The sequence below is a fragment of the Diceros bicornis genome, chromosome 18 (genome assembly GCF_020826845.1).
Source record: "Diceros bicornis minor isolate mBicDic1 chromosome 18, mDicBic1.mat.cur, whole genome shotgun sequence".
Classification (NCBI taxonomy): Eukaryota; Metazoa; Chordata; class Mammalia; order Perissodactyla; family Rhinocerotidae; genus Diceros; species Diceros bicornis.
Genome location: NC_080757.1, coordinates 39665197 through 39686258, shown reverse-complemented (window position 1 = coordinate 39686258; position 21062 = coordinate 39665197). Strand labels below are relative to the sequence as shown.

The 21062-nt window shown below is 54.4% G+C and overlaps 1 protein-coding gene across 1 annotated transcript; it reads left to right on the top strand.

The window, feature by feature from the left end:
- The first annotated feature begins 12118 nt into the window (after positions 1 to 12118).
- NR1D1 (nuclear receptor subfamily 1 group D member 1) lies at positions 12119 to 19690 on the top strand. The gene is made up of 8 exons (XM_058560899.1): positions 12119 to 12714; positions 15372 to 15707; positions 15989 to 16077; positions 16180 to 16324; positions 16696 to 17339; positions 17648 to 17833; positions 18345 to 18555; positions 19204 to 19690. Exons 1-8 carry the CDS (start codon positions 12684 to 12686, stop codon positions 19401 to 19403), a joined length of 1842 nt encoding a protein of 613 aa, XP_058416882.1. The 5' UTR covers positions 12119 to 12683; the 3' UTR covers positions 19404 to 19690.
- Positions 19691 to 21062: the final 1372 nt, after the last annotated feature.

The following is a 21062-nucleotide window of genomic DNA, read 5'->3' as shown; positions in this document are numbered from 1 at the left end:
TGACTGGAAAACTGAAACCTGGGAAGAGAAGCTCTTCTAAGAAGGGAAGAGAATTCTTGCTTCCAAACCATTAGGTTTTCAACTGTAGTAATCCCTGAACTAAAGAATATAAGGATGAGCCATATCAAAGAGTAAAGACCAAGAGGGAGAATGTGGAGCTGCTAGCTGTGAGGGAGCCTAGGAAAACGGAGGGACCCATAAATTCAGTCCCTAACACTTCTCTGCCTATTTTATCCCTAATGAGATAATGACCAGTCCCTTTTGCCCTCTGGCTAAAGGTATGGTTGGAGTTAAAGCCAACACTTTCACCATTCCTCTAAGGCTTCTAGAATGGTGGGATTCCATTTCTATGACCTACATTCTTTGAAGGGAATGCCTATCGTGTGCAGAGAGCATGCAGCAAGCAAGCCCTTTTACCTGTCTGGGTCTTGGTTTCCCCAGACCAAAAAGAAAATTGAAATAGATCATCTTTAAAGCCCTTTCCGGCTTAAAGACAGTATGAAGCTGTGTTTTCCTGCTAACAGTGGGGCATAACTATGTAGTAAAAAAGAGGCTTGTTTCGGCTTCTTCCAAGGGAGAGAGGATTCATCTGGGCGGCCTCCTGAGACCCTTGGAAAGGTGGGGTTGCGTGGCTGGCATCAGCCCAGCCCCACATGGCACCGAAATGAGACCACGGGTGGAGAGGCCACCTTTCCCTTCTTTGGGAGGCTGGGGGATGGGGAACCAGCATGGAGCCACAGAGGTTTCCGGCTCCGAAGCCCGGCCCCGGCTCAGAGCTCTTTCTGGCAGAAACCCTGCCCTGCGTTCCAGGTCTCCGCGATTAGGATGCTCGTGCGCTCTTCTCTTTCTCTCTCCTGCGAGGACCTCTCTGAGGGCAGGACACACCCTCCCTACTGCCTTTTTTTTGTCTTTAAATCAAATCACAACTCAAATTTGGGTATTTTTCTCCCTTTGCTAACCCCGCCAAAACTTTCAGCGGGCTCCGCCCACTCCACGTGGACCTCCCTTCCCTGTCCCAGCAACCCCTGCGAGAAACCCACCCCCAACACGTGACCAACTGTTATGCTTCCTTCCTGGGGCTCCCTTTTCGCTGGCACCAACCAACGACTGAACAAAAGTGCCCCCTTCAGGGTGAATGTGGGGTGGCAGCCTGGGGAGGAGAGGAAAGTGGATTGAGAGCTGGAGTACAATAGGGGAACGTGGCTGCTTCTGCTTGAAATGATTTCATATTCACATAACTCTGGTTAATAACACTAAGGTTCACACAAAAGATGAGGCAAATTCAAGAGAAGGGATACTATCTAAGAAAACTACTTTACGGGTGGAGTTGGGTAAAGTTTTAGTCCCTAAGCTGCAAAGTTAGTTACCTCTACTCCAAATCTATTTCTCCTAGAGTTCTTCATCATGTTGGCAGAGCTCTCTGAGATCCTCATCTACCAGACAAGAATCAAAAGTTCTTTAATTATGGGCTGGATAATGGGAACATGGCCTTGCCTAGGGTGCGTGTTCTGCTTCTTGCCTCCGTCACCACCTCCCCTTCCCCAACAACCCTGGAAGCAGTTCTCCCTCTATTGGCTCATATTCTTCAAGATGACGTAAATTATTTCCGAAACGGAGTCTCTTCCTCTCTCAGCATTGGGAACATTTGCCCTGGATGGAAAGAGTCCCAGGAGAGCATGTTGGAGGAAGGGGGAGTGAGCAGGACAGCAAAAATTAGTCCAGTGGGAAGGCTTGATGCATAGAACAAGAGGACTAACCAGGAAAAGCTAGAAAATAGGTCAAGTGAAGTCAAACAGAGGGAACTGGTTTCCTTGGGAAAAAATCTGCCCTATGCTTTCTTCATTTTCCTCCTCACTCCTTTTGCCCACTTGAGATGTGGGGTTGAGAGATTGGGTAGGGAATTGGGGTGATGGAAGGTGTGTGGTTACAGGCTGACTGGGAGAAAGAGTTGTACCTCAGGCAGTGCTCAGAGGAGGAAAGGTAGGGACGAGTAAATTGAAAATCAGAATTATCGCGGGGCCATTTGTCCCTCCAAAGCCACACAGGTCGTGTAGATTGTAGTAGATAACCCAAGAGATACAAGTTTTGGGGCTTCTGGAGGGAGACCTCATTGTAGCCAAGAAGCACACTACCCAGGGGCATGTTAAGGAGCAATGTGCAGAAGGGAATGGGAGGAGTCCTAGAGTCCTGTTTCAAGGGAAACAGCCCAAAAGCCATCAAGCTAGAACGTTAAGGACTTAGGGACACTTGCTCTCCTATAACTCAGCATCTGTCAGCGCTCCCATTGCCAGGTGCTATTTCCAGAGTCCTCGGCCTAGTGGAGGAAAAGGGAGGGGCCCTAGTGGAGAGACAGGAGACCCGATGGGCTCCTCCCCCAGCCCAGCTGCAGTTCCAGATTTTCGCCACTCGGGGGCTCCCGAGCTCAACCACAGCCCCGGAGTAAGAGAGGGAGCGAGAATCTCCAGAGGACAGTGTGGGACGTCAGTGACGACCGTGAGCAGAGAGGTGACCTAGGGGTCATCTGCTCTGAAGATGCAGACCCTTCGCATTGCCGTTGGGAAGGCACGCAGCCTCAACCCTTCTCTCTAAAAGGGACTTGTGGCAGTGGGAACTAGCTCCCCCCTTCTTACCCTCGCCCTCTTCTCTGTGATCATTTCCTCCCTTGCACGTTTCCTTCCCCTCCCCCATCCTGGTGGTGGGAACACCACCACCATCCCCCCCCAGCCTATCAGAGTCCTGAGGAATGTTCTCACCCTGGCTAGGTGCCAAGCTGTGGACTTCCTGGGCTTTGGGGTGGGGCTTGGCCAAGGGGAAGCCCTTTGGACAGGAGAGCCACCCAGTCCTGTACAGCCTGCTCTCTCCAGCCCTCGCGCTCTCTTTCGCGCGCTCTCTCTGTCTGGTAAGCAAAAAGGCTCATTTATCATTCTTTGTCACCACCCACCTAATTTCCTCCCCCCCACAATAAGATTTCCTTGCCAGAGCAAAACATCCACAATCTGGAGGCAGTGGGCATCCTAAACAGAGTGGTTTATCATGAGGGAGGGGAAGCACCTATTTCAGAACCTGCCTTCCCTGTTCCAGAAAGCTTGTAGCTGAAAGGAGAGATTCAGCTCCCAGAGTCCTGAAATAAAGGGTTTGTAAATGGTAATTCTGCTCTGGGGCTCCTTCTGGATCCTTCTGAGAACCCTTAGTTCTAACGAAGTATGCAGATCTCTGTATAGTAAAGCCTGGGAGTGAATTTCTTCATATCTGACCACCTCTACTCAGCCTCCATGTCCCTGAAATAAATCAGCTGCAATCTGAACTCCCTGGTCCACATCAAGGCCGAGGAAATCTTTCCAGCCAGCTGCAGCAGACTGAGGTAGATTCAGCAAGAACAGGGAGCAGGCAGAAACCACTCCCAAATCTAATGAATAGAGGCCAGGCCTGTCAGAGACCTCTGGCTCCTATCCAAGGGGTCACTGCTCAGAAATATTTTTGCATTTAGGGGTTGGAGAGTCTTCTGATACTGTCCACAAAAGACAGGGTGAGAACTTGGTCTTGTGGCGCCCCCTGCCTCGAGGTCCCTCAATGCCACTTTTGCAGCCTGTTTCCCTGACGTCGTCATCTGTAGACCTGTGCCAGATTCCCAAGTTCCTATCTTGAAACCTCAGCCTCCACACCCAGGGCCTAGGGGAGAGCCAATGTAGGTCACTGCAGCTGAGCCTGCAGGGCTGTCTGCTCCTTGAGCCCAGAGCCTTTCAGGCACAGAGAGGAAAACTTACAGAGAAGTGAGAGAAAGGGTCAGAATCAGAGGAAAGCATATTCCTCAAAAAATGCAGCAGGGAGAGGCCAGGGGCAACTGGTCACACTTAAGACAGTAATGGGAGCTCTGCTCCTAAGGGGCTGCATGTGATGAACAAGGGAAGGCCAGAGGAGAGGGGCTGAGCATGGCTCCCATCCCTGGCTTTCCCTGCAGGCACCACCCTGCTCTGTTTGCCTGTGTAAGGGAACCCTTCTGATCTGGTGTCCAAATCCCATTCTCCAGTCGCTTTGCTTTGCAGGCTCAGGTTTCATTCTCAGGAGTCTTTGTGATTTGCCTTAGAGACCCTCTGCTTCCTCTGGTCACAGTTTCTGGGTCTCAGGAAGCTGGAGTAGGCCAGGGTTGTCCCCACCCTCCCCCATTGAAAGACTTTTCCTGCTTGTTATCTGTTAAACTCATTTCGCCCAGGGTACTTCCAACCCTTTGGGACCTCATTCCTTTTCTTGGCTCTCCCTATCCCTGCCTCCAAGATCCCAAGGAGAGAGAGAGAGAGAGAGAGAAAGTGTGTGTGTGTGTGTGTGTGTGTGTGTGCATGGCGATCATATTCTCTTAGTTATGCAGGGGGGTCAAGAACCTATGGCTGTAACTGGCTTGGGGTCCCCATGGCCAGCAGAAATGGACAAGGGACCAGTTTCTACCTCCAGCCTCAAAACAATTTAAGTCACAATCAATTGTTCTAATAGGAGACTCAGGACAGGAAGAAAAGTAGGTAAGGTGGAGAAAGGATAAATAATTACAGTCCTAGCTTTCTCTTCCTCTCATTCTTCCCCCAATACCTTCCCCTCCCCTTTCAGATTTCAGCTCCTCATCCTCCCATTACTCATGCTCTTATTTCCAGACTCTTGCACACAGTATGCACTCAATAAATGCTTTTTACATTGAGTCAAACTGAATCTGTTTATGCTCTCTCAATGAAAGCGGACATTCCCGAGACCCCGGGCTAGATTCTCCTACAGGACTGATTGCTGGGGAACAAAGACCTTAGAGCAGTGGTTCTCAGACTTCAGCGCTCATCATCATCGCCTGGAGGGCTGGTTAAAACTCAGATTGCTGGACTCTACCGCTAGAGTTTCTGATTCAGTCAGCCTGGGATGGGGCCTGAGAATTTGCATTCTAACAGGTTCCCCTGTTAGAACCCATGCTGCTGACCCTGCTACTAATCCTGGCACCACCAGGGGATCCTGAGAACCACTGTCTTAGGGAACGACAGCCCTTCACCCCAATGCGCACCATGGGCACCTGGTTGGTTTCAATTTTATATAGTTTAGGAGGAAGAAACAGGTGAGAAGTAAGAACAAGTGACTCCTGTTCAGCCCTCCACCCCAACGTGTACGGGGATCTAAGAAAGATAGGGCAAAGGCGAGCAGAAGTCGGTCCCGGACTGATTATCCGTTCTATCTCTTTTCAAATAGTCCTTTGACTCCATCCTTATTGAAAGTCACTTCCCAAAAACATGTTTTGCAGCAGCAGCGGAGCACTAGGAATTTCCTGTGGCGAGGCAGCGCCAGCATGGGGAGGGGAGAGGCAGTGCTGAGCGAGCGCCTTCCCTTGGCTCGGGCAGGGCCACGTGCCCCACCCCCTCGCTTGCACATGTCTCCGCCGCCACCGCCGCAGCAGCCGGGCTGTTTATGAGCGAGTTGTTGTGGTAGAAATGGAGCAGGCTGCACATGCCCAGGCCATGTGACCCCGGCAGCCCGCGTGAGCCTCGAGCCGACACAAACACACTGGGCCCTGTCCTCAGCCGGCCGGAGAAACAGGAGGAAAGATGGGGAAGGGGTGAAAGGGCACTGGGCTCCCTTCTCCTTGTCTCCTGTCTCTTTATCCTGCTGCTGTCTCCTTTTGTCTCTCCCGAGCCACCAGGGGAGCAAACACCCAGGAAAGAAACACAGTTTCCCCAGGCATATTCTCCTTCCAGGCAGCCCCTTGGCGCTTACACAACCCAGAGCCCTAGGCCCCGCATGAACAAAGGGCCTCCCCAAGCCAAGAGCACAGAATGGTCTGCACCAGCCCTTCTGTTGATGTCTAATGTCAGCCTGGAGCCAAGACTTGGTTTCCCTGCAGCCTGGGCTCCCCTAATCAGGCTGCCTGGTCCCCTCTTTCTAGGAAGGAAGATGCCACACAGAGATGCAGCAAGTGCCCATTCCAGGATTAGAAGGAGCATTCAGGGATTTGTGGGTCAGGGACATGAAGCAAGGGTTCTTTCTGCAGCAGTGGTTTGTGGGGTTAGTGGACAGGAAGGAGAAAGTCTTTCTACCGACTGGGGATAGGGAGGAGCTGAGGGCGGGCCGGTGGGGGGCTGGGGGAGATCTGGAAGAACTTCCCACTAACTCGGGTCCAGCTGGAGAACAAACGAGGTGCCAAAGACAAGTTCAGCTTCCATCCCTCATGGAAGTGTCCCCTCCCATCCGCCCAGCCCTCCCAGCCCCATAGAGTCCTTCTCTCAGCACTCTAACCCCAGACCCCTACTTCTAGCCCTCTGCTCCAGCCCCCTGCCTGTGACCCCGTTTCTGAGCAGCGATGCCTCTTGCTGGGATGTGAGACTGTGCTGGAGTCAGGCGGACAGTAGGTTAGCAGGAACAAGCAAATGAAATGAGCACGACCCACATTTCCTCATCGCACCAAAACTTCGCAGATCCTGCATTGCAGAGCTAGCGCTTTTTTTTTTTTTTTAATCTCCACTGGGCCCCTACACACGTCTGCATTTTTGCAACCAGCACAGATTTTTTTTTCAGGGTGCAAACTGCGCATTCTAATGAGCCAAAGCTCCTTCCTGCGGCATTGAAAGTCTCTTTGGCAAATTGCTTCTCCCCCCTCCCCCCCAATTTAGAAGAAGGGGAGGGATCCCAAATTTGTAAAGTCCCATCTTCTCTCTCCTTCCCCTGCCTCCCCCCCCCCAAGATACTGCAGTCTTTCCAGCCCAACTAACAGCTGCAGACCCGGGGAGAGGGATGGGAGGAGGGAAAATGAGCCTTGTTCCTTCTTTCCACATAGGCTGAGCTGGCGGGGCGGGGGTTGCTTTTTTTACTGGGCAGCCCGTTGCAACCCCCTTTCCCTCCCCATCCCAGCCAGTGTTTATGTAAGCCTCCCAGAAGCTACACATGGCCCCTAATGCCTGCCCAGGCCGAGGCTCCTCCGAAGTCCATCCTGCTCACGAGGACTGTCATGAGTCTCTGGCCTCCCCAGGCAGCTGCATGGAGATCTGCAGAGGCTCAAGGAATGGGGAGACGCTAGATAAGGAGAGAGTTTGCGATAGAGCCTGGGGTAAGGGGTAGAGACTGAGGCAGGTACACAGGCACGCCCCCCCCCCACACACACACACACATTCCCGTGCATCTCAGTCCTAGAGAGGCTCAAGGACAGCCAATGGGCAGGTGCAGGGACCTGGAAGGTGACACCACCAGTGGGTTCCAGCAGCAGCATAGCAAAAGTTGAACAGGATGGCCTTGGCATAGCATATGCTGGATGCCACCACCCCCATGGAGGAGGGACCCCATGCCAGAAAGAAGGCTATCTGGAGCTTAGTATTCCACTGCCAAGGACAGTCCATGCCACCTCTTGGATCCTGTGATGTGGCTGGGATCCTGGGCTCTGACAGGGGGACCCTTCTTTGGATTCCTTCCCCAAAGCATCTGCTAAAGCAGGACTGGCCCAGGATAATGGATGGCTTTTGGAGGGCTGTTTTTAGAGGTGCCCATTGCTCAAGGAGGTGAATGGGGAAGCAGGATGCTGTTTCCTTAGGGCTTTTTACACAACTTCTGTCTGTCCTTGGTGGCCTTCCACACTCTCATTGAGCCAATCCATTTTTTTTTTTTTTTTTTTGCTGAGGAAGATTCACCCTGAGCTAACATCTGTGCCAGTCTTCCTCTATTTTGTATGTGGGTTACTGCCACAGTATGGCTGTCGACGAGTGGTGTAGTTCTGTGCCTGGGAACCCAACTTGGGCTGTCAAAGTGGAGCGTGCCGAATTCAACCACTAGGCCACAGGGCCAGCCCGAACCAGTCCTTTCTTAATACAGTCCCTGGAAGGAAGCACCATGGTGCTTTAAAGGGCCCAGACCTACCTGCCACCCTCCCCTCGTCACCAGCTTCAGATCGCAAAGTCGGGGTCTGGCAGCGAAGAGAGTTCAGATGCCTACTTCAGTTATCACCTCTGTAGCAGTTTATGTGGCAGTTTGTTTGTTTGTTGCATCCTATTCTGGCCCCTTTCCACCTTTACGATCAGAAGAGGGGAATGTAGGAGGGAGAGAGGGAGGAGTTTAAAGAAAGAGAAAATGTGGTTAGAGTTAAAAGAGGGTCTGGGAAGCTGAGGTCCTTGTGGGGGCAGGAGCAAGGGGCAGGAGCAAGGTGCTTCAGACTTCTCTTCTCAATTCCAAGCACCATCATTTCTTAGGAAACACGAGGATGAGCCCGCTGCTCAGACATTCCGCCCGATGTAATCATTCCCTCCAGGAAGGGCAGTCTTGCTAGTGGAAAGAGCTTTATCCACAGGCCTGGGGTTGAATTCTCAACATTGCCATTTTCATTGTCCCATTGATAGTGGATGTTCCAATAGAGAGCTGGGGAAGCTTTAGCCCCTTCAGTAACCTCCATTAACTCCACCATTCTTTGATGTGATATCTTCTCAATCTTAAGTAAAGTACTACGCAAATACAACTTCAAAACAAATCGCCTAGTCTCTGTAGCATCCTGGGCAAGTTAATAAAAATCTCTAAGTCTCAGATTCCCCATCTCTAAAATAAGAGTGAGACCTACAGCATAGGGTTGTTGTGGATATTCAAGGAGATAATGTGTGTAATGCACTTAGCACAGTGCCTGGCATACAGTTGGTACTTAACACATATTTATTATTTCCTTTCCTTGGAAAAAGGATTAGTGAGAAAGATAGAACCGACATCCATGGAACTCAGCCCTGGATCATGCCTCACCCTCTCTTTCTCCATCTCTCCCAAAGAACAAATTCTCTCACTTTAACCCTCCCCAAGACATCAAGGCCCTGGGTGGGTTAGGGAAAGCTAGCTGACCTTTTAGAGAATAGGAAAAGAATCTAGAAGGGCAGGGAATGAGTCTCTCTCAGTCACAGGGCTGGTTCCCTGATTCTGGGGCATCCCCAGGGTTTCTATCCCAGGTTTGCATCACCTGGGAAGGTAGGTTATTCCCCTGGGCAGTGGTTCGCTTGGTGAGAACGGAGGGGGAAGGGAAGGCACCTATGGAAGCCTGACCTGGTTTCCAGCAAGGACCCACCTTCAGTCAGTCAGTCAGTCAGTCAGTCAAGCAGTCAGCCCAAGATTTAGGCCACCCAGGAGTTGTACAGGGTGTTGCCCTGTTACCCAGAACAACCTACTGTCAAGGAGAATAGATCTGGGATCAAACACGTACACTCACACACACACACCATTCACACTTACTCACACATGTAGTCTCTCACTCACAATCATAAGATCACACACACACTCTGGCCAGACCTTAGAGCTCTCAAGCCTTTTCCTCCCTCTACTCTAACTCTGCTGTCCTCCCCAGTCCAGAGAAATCCAGGAGAATTAAAGACATATTTGGAAACACACACACACACACACACACACACACACACACACAGGATCTAACCAACCCTGCCCTAAATGGTGAGGTCAGTCCACAGAATCCCAGACTCTGAGGAATCTGAGTAGAAGTGTGTGCAGCATGGAGCCAAGGCTGTTCCTTGCTGTGCTAGGTCTTTGATACGCATCCGTTCCACACGGTTCCAATCTGAGTACTGTTTATTAAGGGTCCTGTTCCTTCTTGGGCTGAATTTGGCTATGGGAAGAATGGTGTGTGTGTGTGTAGAAGTGAACTGGAATGTCCAGCTGGCAGGAGGGGTGGGAGGCTGTATTGGGATGCACCTGTTGTCTTAAGGTCAAGGTTGAAGTCAAAGAGAGGCCAAAGCTAGATTCTACTCCAGGTCCCCAAGGGCCAGACAACTCAGCCTTTCTCCCTCCCTTTGGTGGCTCTGGGTTCCATAGTCTCTGTCCTTCTTCCAGCAGCTGTTGGCAGAGAGAGGAGCAGGGTGGATAGACTAGAAGCTTCTGGTGCCAAGGGAAAGTCCTGCCTCTTCATTCTTCTGTATCCTTCTCTCCAGGAGGATCCCAAAGTTACTTCTTTGTCAGGGAGAAGAGGAGGGCCCCTATAAGAAGTGCAGAGGAAGGAGGGAGCAGAGGCAACCCCCCTCCTTTGCCTCCTCCCTCCCAGCCTCTGCCTTCATACCTCACACAGACTGCAAAACAACCCAGCTTCTTGCCAAGATTAGGCTGACTGAATTTCAGCTCTCGCTGCCTCTGCTTCCTCCTCGCTCTCACTGGCTGCAAACTCAGGGAGGGAGTTTTGACCTCTGGCCCTCCCCCTTTAGGGATAAACACCAGCAAGTAGAACAGGGGGTGGACAGGATCACCACAGCAGCAAACAAAGCTTTGGGCCTTGGGGAGGATCCAGGGCAACTAAAGGGAGGTGCCAGTGGTGGTGCTGGGGCTGGGGGGGAGCGAGAGTTCCTGCCAAGGGCCCTGACTTTGAGTCCAGCTCTGGCAGATCCCTGGGCTCTGGCCCTGGCTGTGATGGAGAGTCAGGAAGGGCGCAGAGAGCATGCAGCGCCAGACATGGCAGCTCACCTCCCAGCTTTCCCTCCAGAGCCCAGCCGGAGGAAGGAGAGGGGGTGGAGGCTGAGTTCAGAACCAAGTTTTCCTGAAAAGCCTCTTTCCTTGTTTGTCCTAGCCCCTCCCAGTCCCTCCCACGCTCTGCTGCAGCTTCTCAGCTCTGGGCCAAAAGGCCAGCGCAGGCCAGGGAGGAGCCCACTGCCCTCTCTCTCCCACTTTTTTGGGAGCAGGAGAACAAAGCTAAAGCCCAGGCCATTCTAGGGAGCCTGTCTTCTGTCAGGAGTCAGAGGGTCGGTGGTCAGGCCAGCTGCCCAGCTGCTGCCTCCCCTTCAGTCTACCTCAGTGTCCTCTCAGCTTTCTCACTATCCAGCTTCCTCCTTCCTTGGTGCCCACACTCTTTTTCTCTACCTCTTTGGTGGCTGTCGTGTTTCCAGGCATCCATCAGTGCTGCCCAGGCCTGTGAACAAGTGGAGAAGGGCCTCCTGTGTGTGTGGGGGGGGGGGTGGGTATCCTCCCTAGAAGCTCTGGGACTGAGGAAGTATTACCATGAAGCAGCAGGTGGCTCAGGCTCACTTGGCTGCTTGAAGAGGCTCCCATCTCTCTCCACAACCCAAATCCTCAAACAAGAAGACCTCTGCTTGAGACCTGTTTTCACCAATGGGGCAATTGCTGCTCTGAAGGGAGATGCTGGCTATTTCTGACCCCTGTTCAGTGTTTCACGGGCACATCTGCCCATCTCCCTGATGATTAGGGTGGGTGGGTGAAACTGGCAATGGATGTCTGACCTTGGGCCAGTCACTTCTAAGCCTCCTTTTCCCCATCAGTAAAGGAGGGAGGGTTAAGATGATCTTCATGTTCCTTTCTTAGTTACCTGCTACCCTCAAGCACTGGGGGTAGGGGAACAGGGGTGTCACTCTGCCCCAGGCCCCTGCCTCACCTCTGGCCACACTACTTTGGGACCTCAAAGCACTTTCACCATAAAGTTCCCCTCCCTTGTCCTTTTTATTTCCCAGACAAAGGGAAATGACTCACCCCAAAGTCACCTCGAGTGGGTGGGGTGGTGTCATACAAGCAAACAGGGAGTCCCTAGGGACATCCTCACTCCCATGGCAACTCCTTTCCCTGGGGGTGTTCTCCCTAAGGGCAGTAGAAGGGAAATGGGGTCACATTTCCTTTTGGTCTCAGGACTTGGCCCTGCAGCAGAAGTTCAGCTCAAGCTCCTGACTCCAGGGATATCTCCCTCCCCTACTTGTCGTCTCTCCCCGTGTCACCAGTAACCTCAAGGCGAGGTCAGTCCTGCCATCACGCGAAGCCCTCACGTTTGCAAGGTTTGCAGAAAGTGCCTGTTAGCTTTGATCTCCCAGGGAGCAGACGTGCTTGCCAGCCCCTCCCCAGGAATTCACATGCCTCTGCCATACAGGCTTTCCAAACACTCCACCCTGACTCTTCAGTGCACCCCACCCCGCTCTCAGCTCCTCCCCGGTCTCAGCAACGGCTTTTGCAAGACAGAAAGGGGAAAATATACGCAATCCGCCCACTTTGCCAGTGGACTACAAATCCCAATAGCCTTGGCGTTACGCAGGCGCACGGAGCTCAACGTGCCTGCTGCTGGAAAAGTGTGTCACTGGGGCACGAGGCGCTCCCTGGGATCACATGGTACCTGCTCCAGTGCCGCGTGCGGCCCGGGAACCCTGGGTTGCTGGCGCCTGCGCAGAGCCCTCTGTCCGAGGGAAAAAGGCTGGGGCAAAAGGCGGCTGAGATTGGCAGAGTGAAATATTGCTGCCGAGGGGACGTAGCAGAGCACACGTCTCGCTTCTTGCGCCTGGGTGCCCCGTTTCTCTCCATTACCTACTTCCTGACTGCAACCTCTCTCCCTCTGGGACTTTTGCACTGGGAACTCCAGATTCGCTACCCTGCAGCGCTGCGGAGCCGTCAGGCAGTGGCACCCCGTGCACTGCAGAGACCTGACCCTCCTTGCTATCTTCTAACCAGAACTACTGCAGGCTGATTCCCCTCTCTCCTCCTCCCCCACACTCTCTGCTCTTCCCATGCAAAGCAGACCTCCGTTGCCTCAGCGTCCTCCCCTTCTGCAGGGCTGCAGTCCGGCCACCCCAAGAGCTTGCTGGTGCCTCGGATCCTGATCGTGCGCTGCGGGGTCCACTCCTCGCCCTCAGCCAGTGCCCAAGGGGCGACAGCGGCAATTGCAACCTCTAGTTTGTGTCAAGGTCCCGTTTGAATGACCGCTCTCAGCCGGTGAAGACATGACGACCCTGGACTCCAACAACAACACAGGTACTGAGATTCTTTTATCCTCGTGATCCTTTCTCTGTCACTGTCTCCTCACTCCCATCTATGCCTTAGAACAATAGGAACTTTGTAAGGGACTGGGGACTCCCTCGGCCCGGTGATTTGCTAGCGTGCTGAGGGGCCATAGGCTGGGATTTCCAGCGCAGGCTGTTCGGCCTGGGAATGCGCCCAGAGGCGCCCCACCACCGCCTCTCAGAGTCCCAAAGCTCCCTTGAGCCCGAAGGACTCGGATCACGGGCAGGAGGAAATGAAGAGCCGGTACGTGTAGTGAGATGAACAATTTAGAGGGACTGAGAGCTTTGGAGCAGTGCCCCCAGACGCCCCCATCTGTCCACCTCCTGCAGCTGTGACATGCCTGGCCTTCTCGGAAAGAGAACCCGCTCCTTCCTCTCTTCCTCTTCCCCTAGTTCCTGCAGGCTCGAGGGAACCTGAGAAGCAGTGGGGCGATCGGGGCTCCAGGCAGGAGGGGCTGGGGGAATGGGTCGGATCTCACTGGGGTATCCTCAGTGACAGTAGGGAGCGGCACTGGAGGAGCCGGGAGAGTGGTGCTTGGCCCCAGGGAGGACACCCACAGCACCCGGGAGTCCCGGAGGGCTCACATGGCCGCGGAGCCGGGCCCACGTGCTGCGTTTGTTTTCATTCAGCAGAACCCGTGGCCGCCACCCCATTGGTCGTTGCTTTCCGGTCCCGTTACATAATGAGCTCCGCCCCCCCGGTCGCCCGGGCAACGCGTGTCCCATTCTCTCCTCCCCTCAGAAGTCCCGGCCCGGCTCGCCTTCGGGGCCCACCCCACAACCCGGTCGCCGGGGAGAGGCGGGACGGGGACGGGGCTGCTGCTCCGGATTGACGGGAAGTGGAGAGGGCGGGGCCTCGAGTTCGGGTTCCTCGTTGGGGAGCCACGTGCAAAAGGCACACGTGGAGCGGCGACGTGAGGCCGGCTGAGGGCTCGGCTCCCGCCCCGCCCCGCCGAGATCTGGGTGAAGCTGGGCTGACTCACTGCCCCCGCCTACCTCCTTTTCCTGTCCGCCTGCCCGGGCCCTACCTCCTCCCCATCACCCAAGCAGAGTAAGATGGAGCCATCCCTGACCTCTCCTGGCCTCATGTTTACACTCCTCAAAGGGACCTCATGTGTAGCCAGCCTTCTCCTCACTCCTTTCCTCTTTATTCTGTTTGCACCTACTTCACTGTACTGCCTTTAGACTCAGCTTCTCCACATTCCAAATTCTTTCTGTTCCCCAAGCATCTCTTTCCTTAGTCCTGCAAACACTGTCTTACCCCCACCCCCACCGAACAAGCAGCAGTTTGCCTCTTAAGGACTTCTTCAAACAACTATATCCCAGAATCATAGCTGAAAGAATATTAAGTCTCTTTCATCTTTTTTTTTTTTCACAGAAAGGAAAACTGAGACTCCTAGAGGGGTGTTGATTTCCTCTAGGTCACAAATCAAGTTGTTGGTGATAGACCTAGATCTAGAACTAGGCTCTTTTGAGTGTCCTCTCATTTCCAGGTTCGAAGTCTCTTCAGATGAAGGTCTTACTCCCCTTTTCAGGATGAGTGAACTAGGTCAAGTTCATTTACCACCAAAAAAATATCCCATCTCCCAGCCTCAGCCCTGAAACTGTAGGAGCTGATGATCTGTTGTGCAACTATTTACAGGGAGCTGGGTTCACCCTGACCAACCTTGAGCTATTTTAGGGCTGCCCTGCCCAGCTTAGTGTGTGTCAGTGGGTGAGCAAGACATGTGCCTCTGGAAACATGGTGGTATGGCCTGTATCAGCTCACACGTGTCCTGGGATCCTCCCTTCTCCCACTCCGCCCATGGCACGCCAAACTAGGTGCTTGGCAAGGGTGTGGCAAGCAGGTCACCTTTATCTCCTGCTAATACCACGGGAACACAGCCACCTACTTGGCAATGTAACCAGAGGGCCAAAGTTCCTGAGTGGCCAGAGAGCCAAGGTCGTTGTCACAGGCTGAGAGATCTGGAAGGGGGGAATTCCAAAGCCTTAGGCTGAACAATTTGTTCTTCACTTCCACCTCCTGCAACTTGTACTGCTAAGTCTTTCTTGGACTGATGCTCTTGGAGGCCAGGTTGAGTACCTTCAGTTTTGGGGGAATGTGACTGTCTTACTCTTGTAAGACCTCCATTCTCCTCACTGTTGGCTAGCTGCCCCTCCATGGTCTCATCCCTGGAATGGTCTTTGTGTTAAAATCGGCAGCTGTTTTTTTTGGAAGACTGGGCATTATGAATGGGTCTCAGCTGCTCATCCCATCCCCTGGTCTGCTGCTGGCAAGTCAGTCATTAGCTGCAGTCAGTATTCCCAAGGAAGGCATCTAAGGCAGGGGGCACATATGTGAGATGCCCACAGGGGTCATCCTCTAAGAAGCTACCTCACATCCAAGGCAGAAGCTGAATGTACCCTGCAAAGGGTCATGGGTATTGGTTGGCCATGCCATGTGTGCTATGTGTTGGAGAGTTGCTTATTGTGGCTCTTCTGGGGACTCGACGATTCAGGGTTCCACATGGTTAACTTCTGAGTGTCCTGCAGTGTTTGGGGGAAGCAGGTGGGGAGTGAGCAGGGTGGTGCCCTAGGACCACAGATATATGGCGGCTGACACCCCCTTCTCTTGTGTTCTTCTGCCAGGTGGTGTCATCACCTACATTGGCTCCAGTGGCTCCTCCCCCAGCCGTACCAGCCCTGAGTCCCTCTACAGTGACAGCTCGAATGGCAGCTTCCAGTCCCTGACCCAAGGCTGCCCCGCCTACTTCCCACCGTCACCCACTGGCTCCCTCACCCAGGACCCAGCCCGCTCCTTTGGGAGCATTCCACCCAGCTTGAGCGATGATGGCTCCCCTTCTTCATCTTCCTCGTCGTCGTCCTCCTCATCCTTTTATAATGGAAGCCCCCCAGGGGGTCTACAAGTGGCCCTGGAAGACAGCAGCCGAGTGTCCCCCAGCAAGAGCACCAGCAACATCACCAGTGAGTAAATTTCCAGCTGATTTAGGGGAAGGGAAGGTGGCCAGGCCTAGGCTGGGAGTTGGGGTTCATGTGACACAGTTATTCACAGGGCCCACCCTGGCCTTGGGGATTTCTCCTAGAGTTGCACCAGCCCCTGTCCAGCCCAGTCTGGTCATTCGAGTGCCCCCTAGATATTGGAGCTCCTCCTCAGCTTTTCCTCCAGAATCTCCAGCCCAAGAAACCTCCATCCCCGGCCACTCAGACAGCCCTCCTGCTCACCCGCTGCCCCTCTCTTCCCACAGAGCTGAATGGCATGGTGCTACTGTGTAAAGTGTGTGGGGACGTTGCCTCGGGCTTCCACTACGGTGTGCATGCCTGTGAGGGCTGCAAGGTAAGGCCGGTGGGGGTAAGGGCAGGGGCAGGTGACCTCCTCGCACAGGACGCATAGGCCTGGCCTAAACGGAGATGCTCACTCGCTGCCCCTGCCCTCCAGGGCTTTTTCCGTCGGAGCATCCAGCAGAACATCCAGTACAAAAGGTGTCTAAAAAATGAGAACTGCTCCATCGTCCGCATCAATAGAAACCGCTGCCAGCAGTGTCGCTTCAAGAAGTGTCTCTCCGTGGGCATGTCTCGAGATGGTGAGGCGGCACTGTCGTCCCATACCCAGCCCCACGCCCTCTCCCTTCCTTGCACCCAGTTTCTGAATTAATCCCTCCCTTAAAAAAAAGTCCCAAATGGAGACACATCATACTGTGAGTCTCATTTGCATAGGGGATGCCCACATTTCATCCTCTTGGGTAAACACACGCTTCTTTCCCATTAGTGCCTCCGGTCACCTCCTACTGCAGTCCCTACTTGGAAAACCCCCTCGATGGGTGTGGCCTTGCTGGTTTTAGTTCTGATGTGGAACCCCAAGCCTTTAGGGTCTTGCTCTTTCAGGAGGAAGGAAGGAAGAGAAGCATGTGAGTGTGTATGAAAACTTCCTGACACTGCTCTCATCCTGTCACAGCTGTGCGTTTTGGGCGCATCCCCAAACGAGAGAAGCAGCGGATGCTTGCTGAGATGCAGAGTGCCATGAACCTAGCCAACAACCAGCTGAGCAGCCAGTGCCCACTGGAGACCTCACCCACCCAGCACCCGACCCCAGGTCCCATGGGCCCCTCCCCACCTCCAGCTCCGGCCCCCTCACCCTTGGTAGGCTTCTCCCAGTTCCCACAACAGCTGACGCCTCCCCGGTCCCCAAGTCCTGAGCCCACAGTGGAGGATGTGATATCCCAGGTGGCCCGGGCCCACCGAGAAATCTTCACCTACGCCCATGACAAGCTGGGCACCTCACCTGGCAACTTCAATGCCAACCGTGTGTCAGGCAGCCCTCCGGCCACCATCCCACATCGCTGGGAAAGTCAGGGCTGCCCGCCTGCCCCCAATGACAACAACATCATGGCTGCCCAGCGTCATAATGAGGCCCTGAATGGTTTACACCAGGCTCCCTCCTCCTACCCTCCCGCCTGGCCCCCTGGCCCTGCCCACCGCAGCTGCCACCAGCCCAACAGCAACGGGCACCGTCTATGCCCCACCCACGTGTACCCAGCCCCAGGAGACGAAGCACCTGCCAACAGTCCACGACAGGGCAACTCCAAGAATGTTCTGCTGGTGAGGGCACTGGGGAGAGGTGGGCAGGGGGCCTGGAAGACTGGATTTAGCATAGGGCAGCTGGGAGTGCCTGGAGGCTAAGTGCAGGATATTCTCTTCCCAGGGGAGGATGCTCAGCCCTGCAGTCAGGGCTCTACCTGGGAATCCCTGATCTCCAACTGGCACCTGATTGCTCCTTTACTTGAAAGACCCATCCTCCAGGGCCACAGCCCCGAACCCAGGCAGAATCTGGGGCCCATCCCTGCTGGGGGAGCCCATCTGAGCCAGCCTGGCTGATACTTCCCTCCCCAAATCCTTCCCTCCTCCAGGCATGTCCCATGAACATGTACCCGCACGGACGCAGTGGGCGAACCGTGCAAGAGATCTGGGAGGATTTCTCCATGAGCTTCACACCCGCTGTGCGGGAGGTGGTAGAGTTTGCCAAGCACATCCCCGGCTTCCGTGATCTTTCTCAGCATGACCAGGTCACCCTGCTTAAGGCTGGCACCTTTGAGGTGAGTGACCCTTTGTGCTCCCTGCTCTTGACTTTGGGAAGGATCCAGCAGAAAGGCTTGGTGTCTGGGGTAGGCAGGGGCTCTGAAAGGCTTTGGGTCCCCAGTATCTTTGTCCTTACAGACTCTGACTGAGGAAGGAGAGGGCAGAATCCCTCCCATTCCTGCCTCAGGATGGCTGGGACTTCTGTCATCTCAGCTGGGGTCTAATCACATCCCATCACCCTAAAATAACACCTTAGGGTACATTGCTACCCCCATTCTAGGCATAAGCAAATTCACTTCAGTCAAGTGCCAAGGTCACAGGTAGTGACCAAGTTGAGGTCAGATTCAGGCCTGCTGGATTCCAAAGCCAGTGGGATATTCCCCATCCTTCCAACCCCCCATTCCCCATTCAGAAACTACCCCATTCTTTAGAAATATAAGGCAGCACCAGCAAACCCTTTGAAAAACTTTAGGGGCGATTTGGCAAGTGGTCCTCCCACCCCACCCAGGATGGCTATCCCCCCTTTAGGTGCTGATGGTGCGCTTCGCATCGCTGTTCAACGTGAAGGATCAGACAGTGATGTTCCTGAGCCGCACCACCTACAGCCTGCAGGAGCTTGGTGCCATGGGCATGGGAGACCTGCTCAATGCCATGTTCGACTTCAGCGAGAAGCTCAACTCCTTGGCGCTTACCGAGGAGGAGCTGGGTCTCTTCACCGCGGTGGTGCTCGTCTCTGCAGGTAGGTCAAACTCTCGCCTGAGCCCGACCCGGGGGAGGAGGCGGACGCAGTTCAATTCAACACACCTTTTATGGAGTACCTACTCTAGGCCAGGCCCTGCACCGGGCACTGGGGATACAGACATAATTCAGACACAGTCTAGCTTGGGAGACAGACTCATGCCCAACTAATTATAAAACAGTGAGATAAGTGTCACAGTAGAAGCATGAACCAAGGGCTTTGGAAACACAGACAACTATTTCTGCCTGGGGGAGTTGGGGAAGGAGGTGATACTTGAGTGGGGCCTCAAAGGGTAAGTGAGATATTGCCAGGCAGAGAGAGGGGGAAGGGCATCCCAGGCAGAGGGAACTACGGAGCAAAGAGCAAGGGAGCCTGGACATGTTTGGCCTGTTCAGAGAAGGAGAGTGGCCTGGTGGGATGGGAGGTGACCAGCCCTGCTGAGCCCGTGCTCCCAGCTCTCAGACACCTCCTGCTCCTGGGGCAGAGGCCTGGGAGAGGGAGTTGTGCTCCCTCCCTCCTCCTTCCCCATCAGCCCTCTGAGGGGCTTCCAGGAGAGAGGCTGCATTGCCTGCCACGTCCTCGCAGACCTCCGGTTCCTCGTCAGAGGAGCTCAGGGAGCCTGCCTCACTGCTGTCGTCTTCCCCACAGACCGCTCGGGCATGGAGAACTCCGCTTCGGTGGAGCAGCTCCAGGAGACGCTGCTGCGGGCTCTTCGGGCTCTGGTGCTGAAGAACCGGCCCTCGGAGACTTCCCGCTTCACCAAGCTGCTGCTCAAGCTGCCGGACCTGCGGACCCTGAACAACATGCATTCCGAGAAGCTGCTGTCCTTCCGGGTGGACGCCCAGTGACCCGCCCGGCCGGCCTTCTGCCGCTGCCCCCTTGTACAGAATCGAACTCTGCACTTCTCTCTCCTTTACGAGACGAAAAGGAAAAGCAAACCAGAATCTTATTTATATTGTTATAAAATATTCCAAGATGAGCCTCTGGCCCCCCGAGCCTTCTTGTAAATACCTGCCTCCCTCCCCCATCACTGAACCTCCCCGTCCTCCCCTATTTAAACCACTCTCTCCCCTCCTCGTTCTCTAGCCCCCCGATTTGTTCTATTCCTGTCTCAAATCCAGTAGTTCACAGCTGAGCTGGCTTCTGTGGTGTGTGCTCGTTTGGGGGTGGGGGTGGAAATACTGCCAAGGCTGGGGGCACACCTCTCCATCTGGTCAGTTTGTGGGGTGGGTACTCTGCCAGCAGATGGGAGGATACAGGGAAACATCACGCAAGTCTAAGGGGGGTGCCCAAGGGGGTTATTTTCATCATATATTTATTACATAAATATATAGTAAAATAGACGAGCAACAATTACCATAAAAATATCTTTCTTTAAAATCCTGACCCAAAACACAACGGGGTGAAAAATCGCACATAACAGACATACTGATTGTCAACGTGGGGCAGGAGTAGGAGCCCCTCCAAGTCATCCCTACCGGCCCCACCTCTCCCTAGGGAAGGGACCTACCTCCGCCCCTGTTTCTGGCCACAACCCCCCTCCCCCCACCCCAGCACCAGCTTCTCATACATTCAGTAGCGCCTCCAGGGAAGTGTCCTCCTCCCCCCACCCAGGAGTTCCCAGGGCAGGAATTACTGTCCCCCTTATGGACGGTGTCTATGTCACACGCCCTGCCCTCTCCCAGCCCTGTAGACCCGCCACCAGGGGAAGGGGTAGGGGCTCCTCTACCCCCACCCTCCCCAAGTCTGAGCAGGGAGGAGGCTGGATGAGGTATGTGTGTTATGAGTGATGGGAGGGGGAATACTGAGATGGAGAGGCGGGTGGTGGGGGCGGGGTAGTGGTCATGGCTCTGGCACCCCCTTGTCCTGGCCTGGCCCCCCTCATCCTATTCCCAGCAGCCCCTCCCCCCACCAATACTGCACCTGCTGCCCCACCCTGCCTGCCCTAGTGCCCCGGGCCAATACTGGGGGAGGCATGCTAAGCACCCACATCAAGGCCATCCCCCTCATTAGCACCAATGGCCCCCAGGAGAGGGCCCTGTCCCTCACTTCCAAAGCAGGGACTGGGACAGCTGCCTCTCTAGAGCAGGTGCGTGGCGCTCCTGAGTCCCCCTGGCTCCTCCCCCACCACGTGTACTTGCTCACACATTCACGCAGAGAAACGCATACATACACTCCAGATCACTGAGAGTGGGGGGGGAGGGGTCAGGGGTCAGAGTGGGGGATCACAGCTCATATGATTGGGAGGGGTGGGGGGATTTCCAAGTGCCTGTATGAGGCCAAGCCTCTTCAAGGCCTTTTCTCCACCATGTCCATGGCTGAGAATGGGGATGGAGGGGTAGAGGTGGGGATGGAGGGATGGGGGAGGCAGCAGACAGGTCAGGAATTCCACTGGGCCCCCAGGGGCAGAACGAGGGTACAAGAGGGCTTATCCATGGGACTGGAGTAATACAGGAATCAGTACCCCAGGAGAGAGAGAGGATAGAGACAAAGACAGCACGGGCAGC

Bases quoted from the DNA above. Each gene is read 5' to 3' on its own strand.
- NR1D1 (XM_058560899.1), top strand. From the start codon at position 12,684: ATGACGACCCTGGACTCCAACAACAACACAG. The intron at 15,708-15,988 runs GTGAGTAAATTT...CTCTTCCCACAG, and splicing joins GAGCACCAGCAACATCACCA to AGCTGAATGGCATGGTGCTA. The intron at 18,556-19,203 runs GTAGGTCAAACT...TCTTCCCCACAG, and splicing joins GGTGGTGCTCGTCTCTGCAG to ACCGCTCGGGCATGGAGAAC.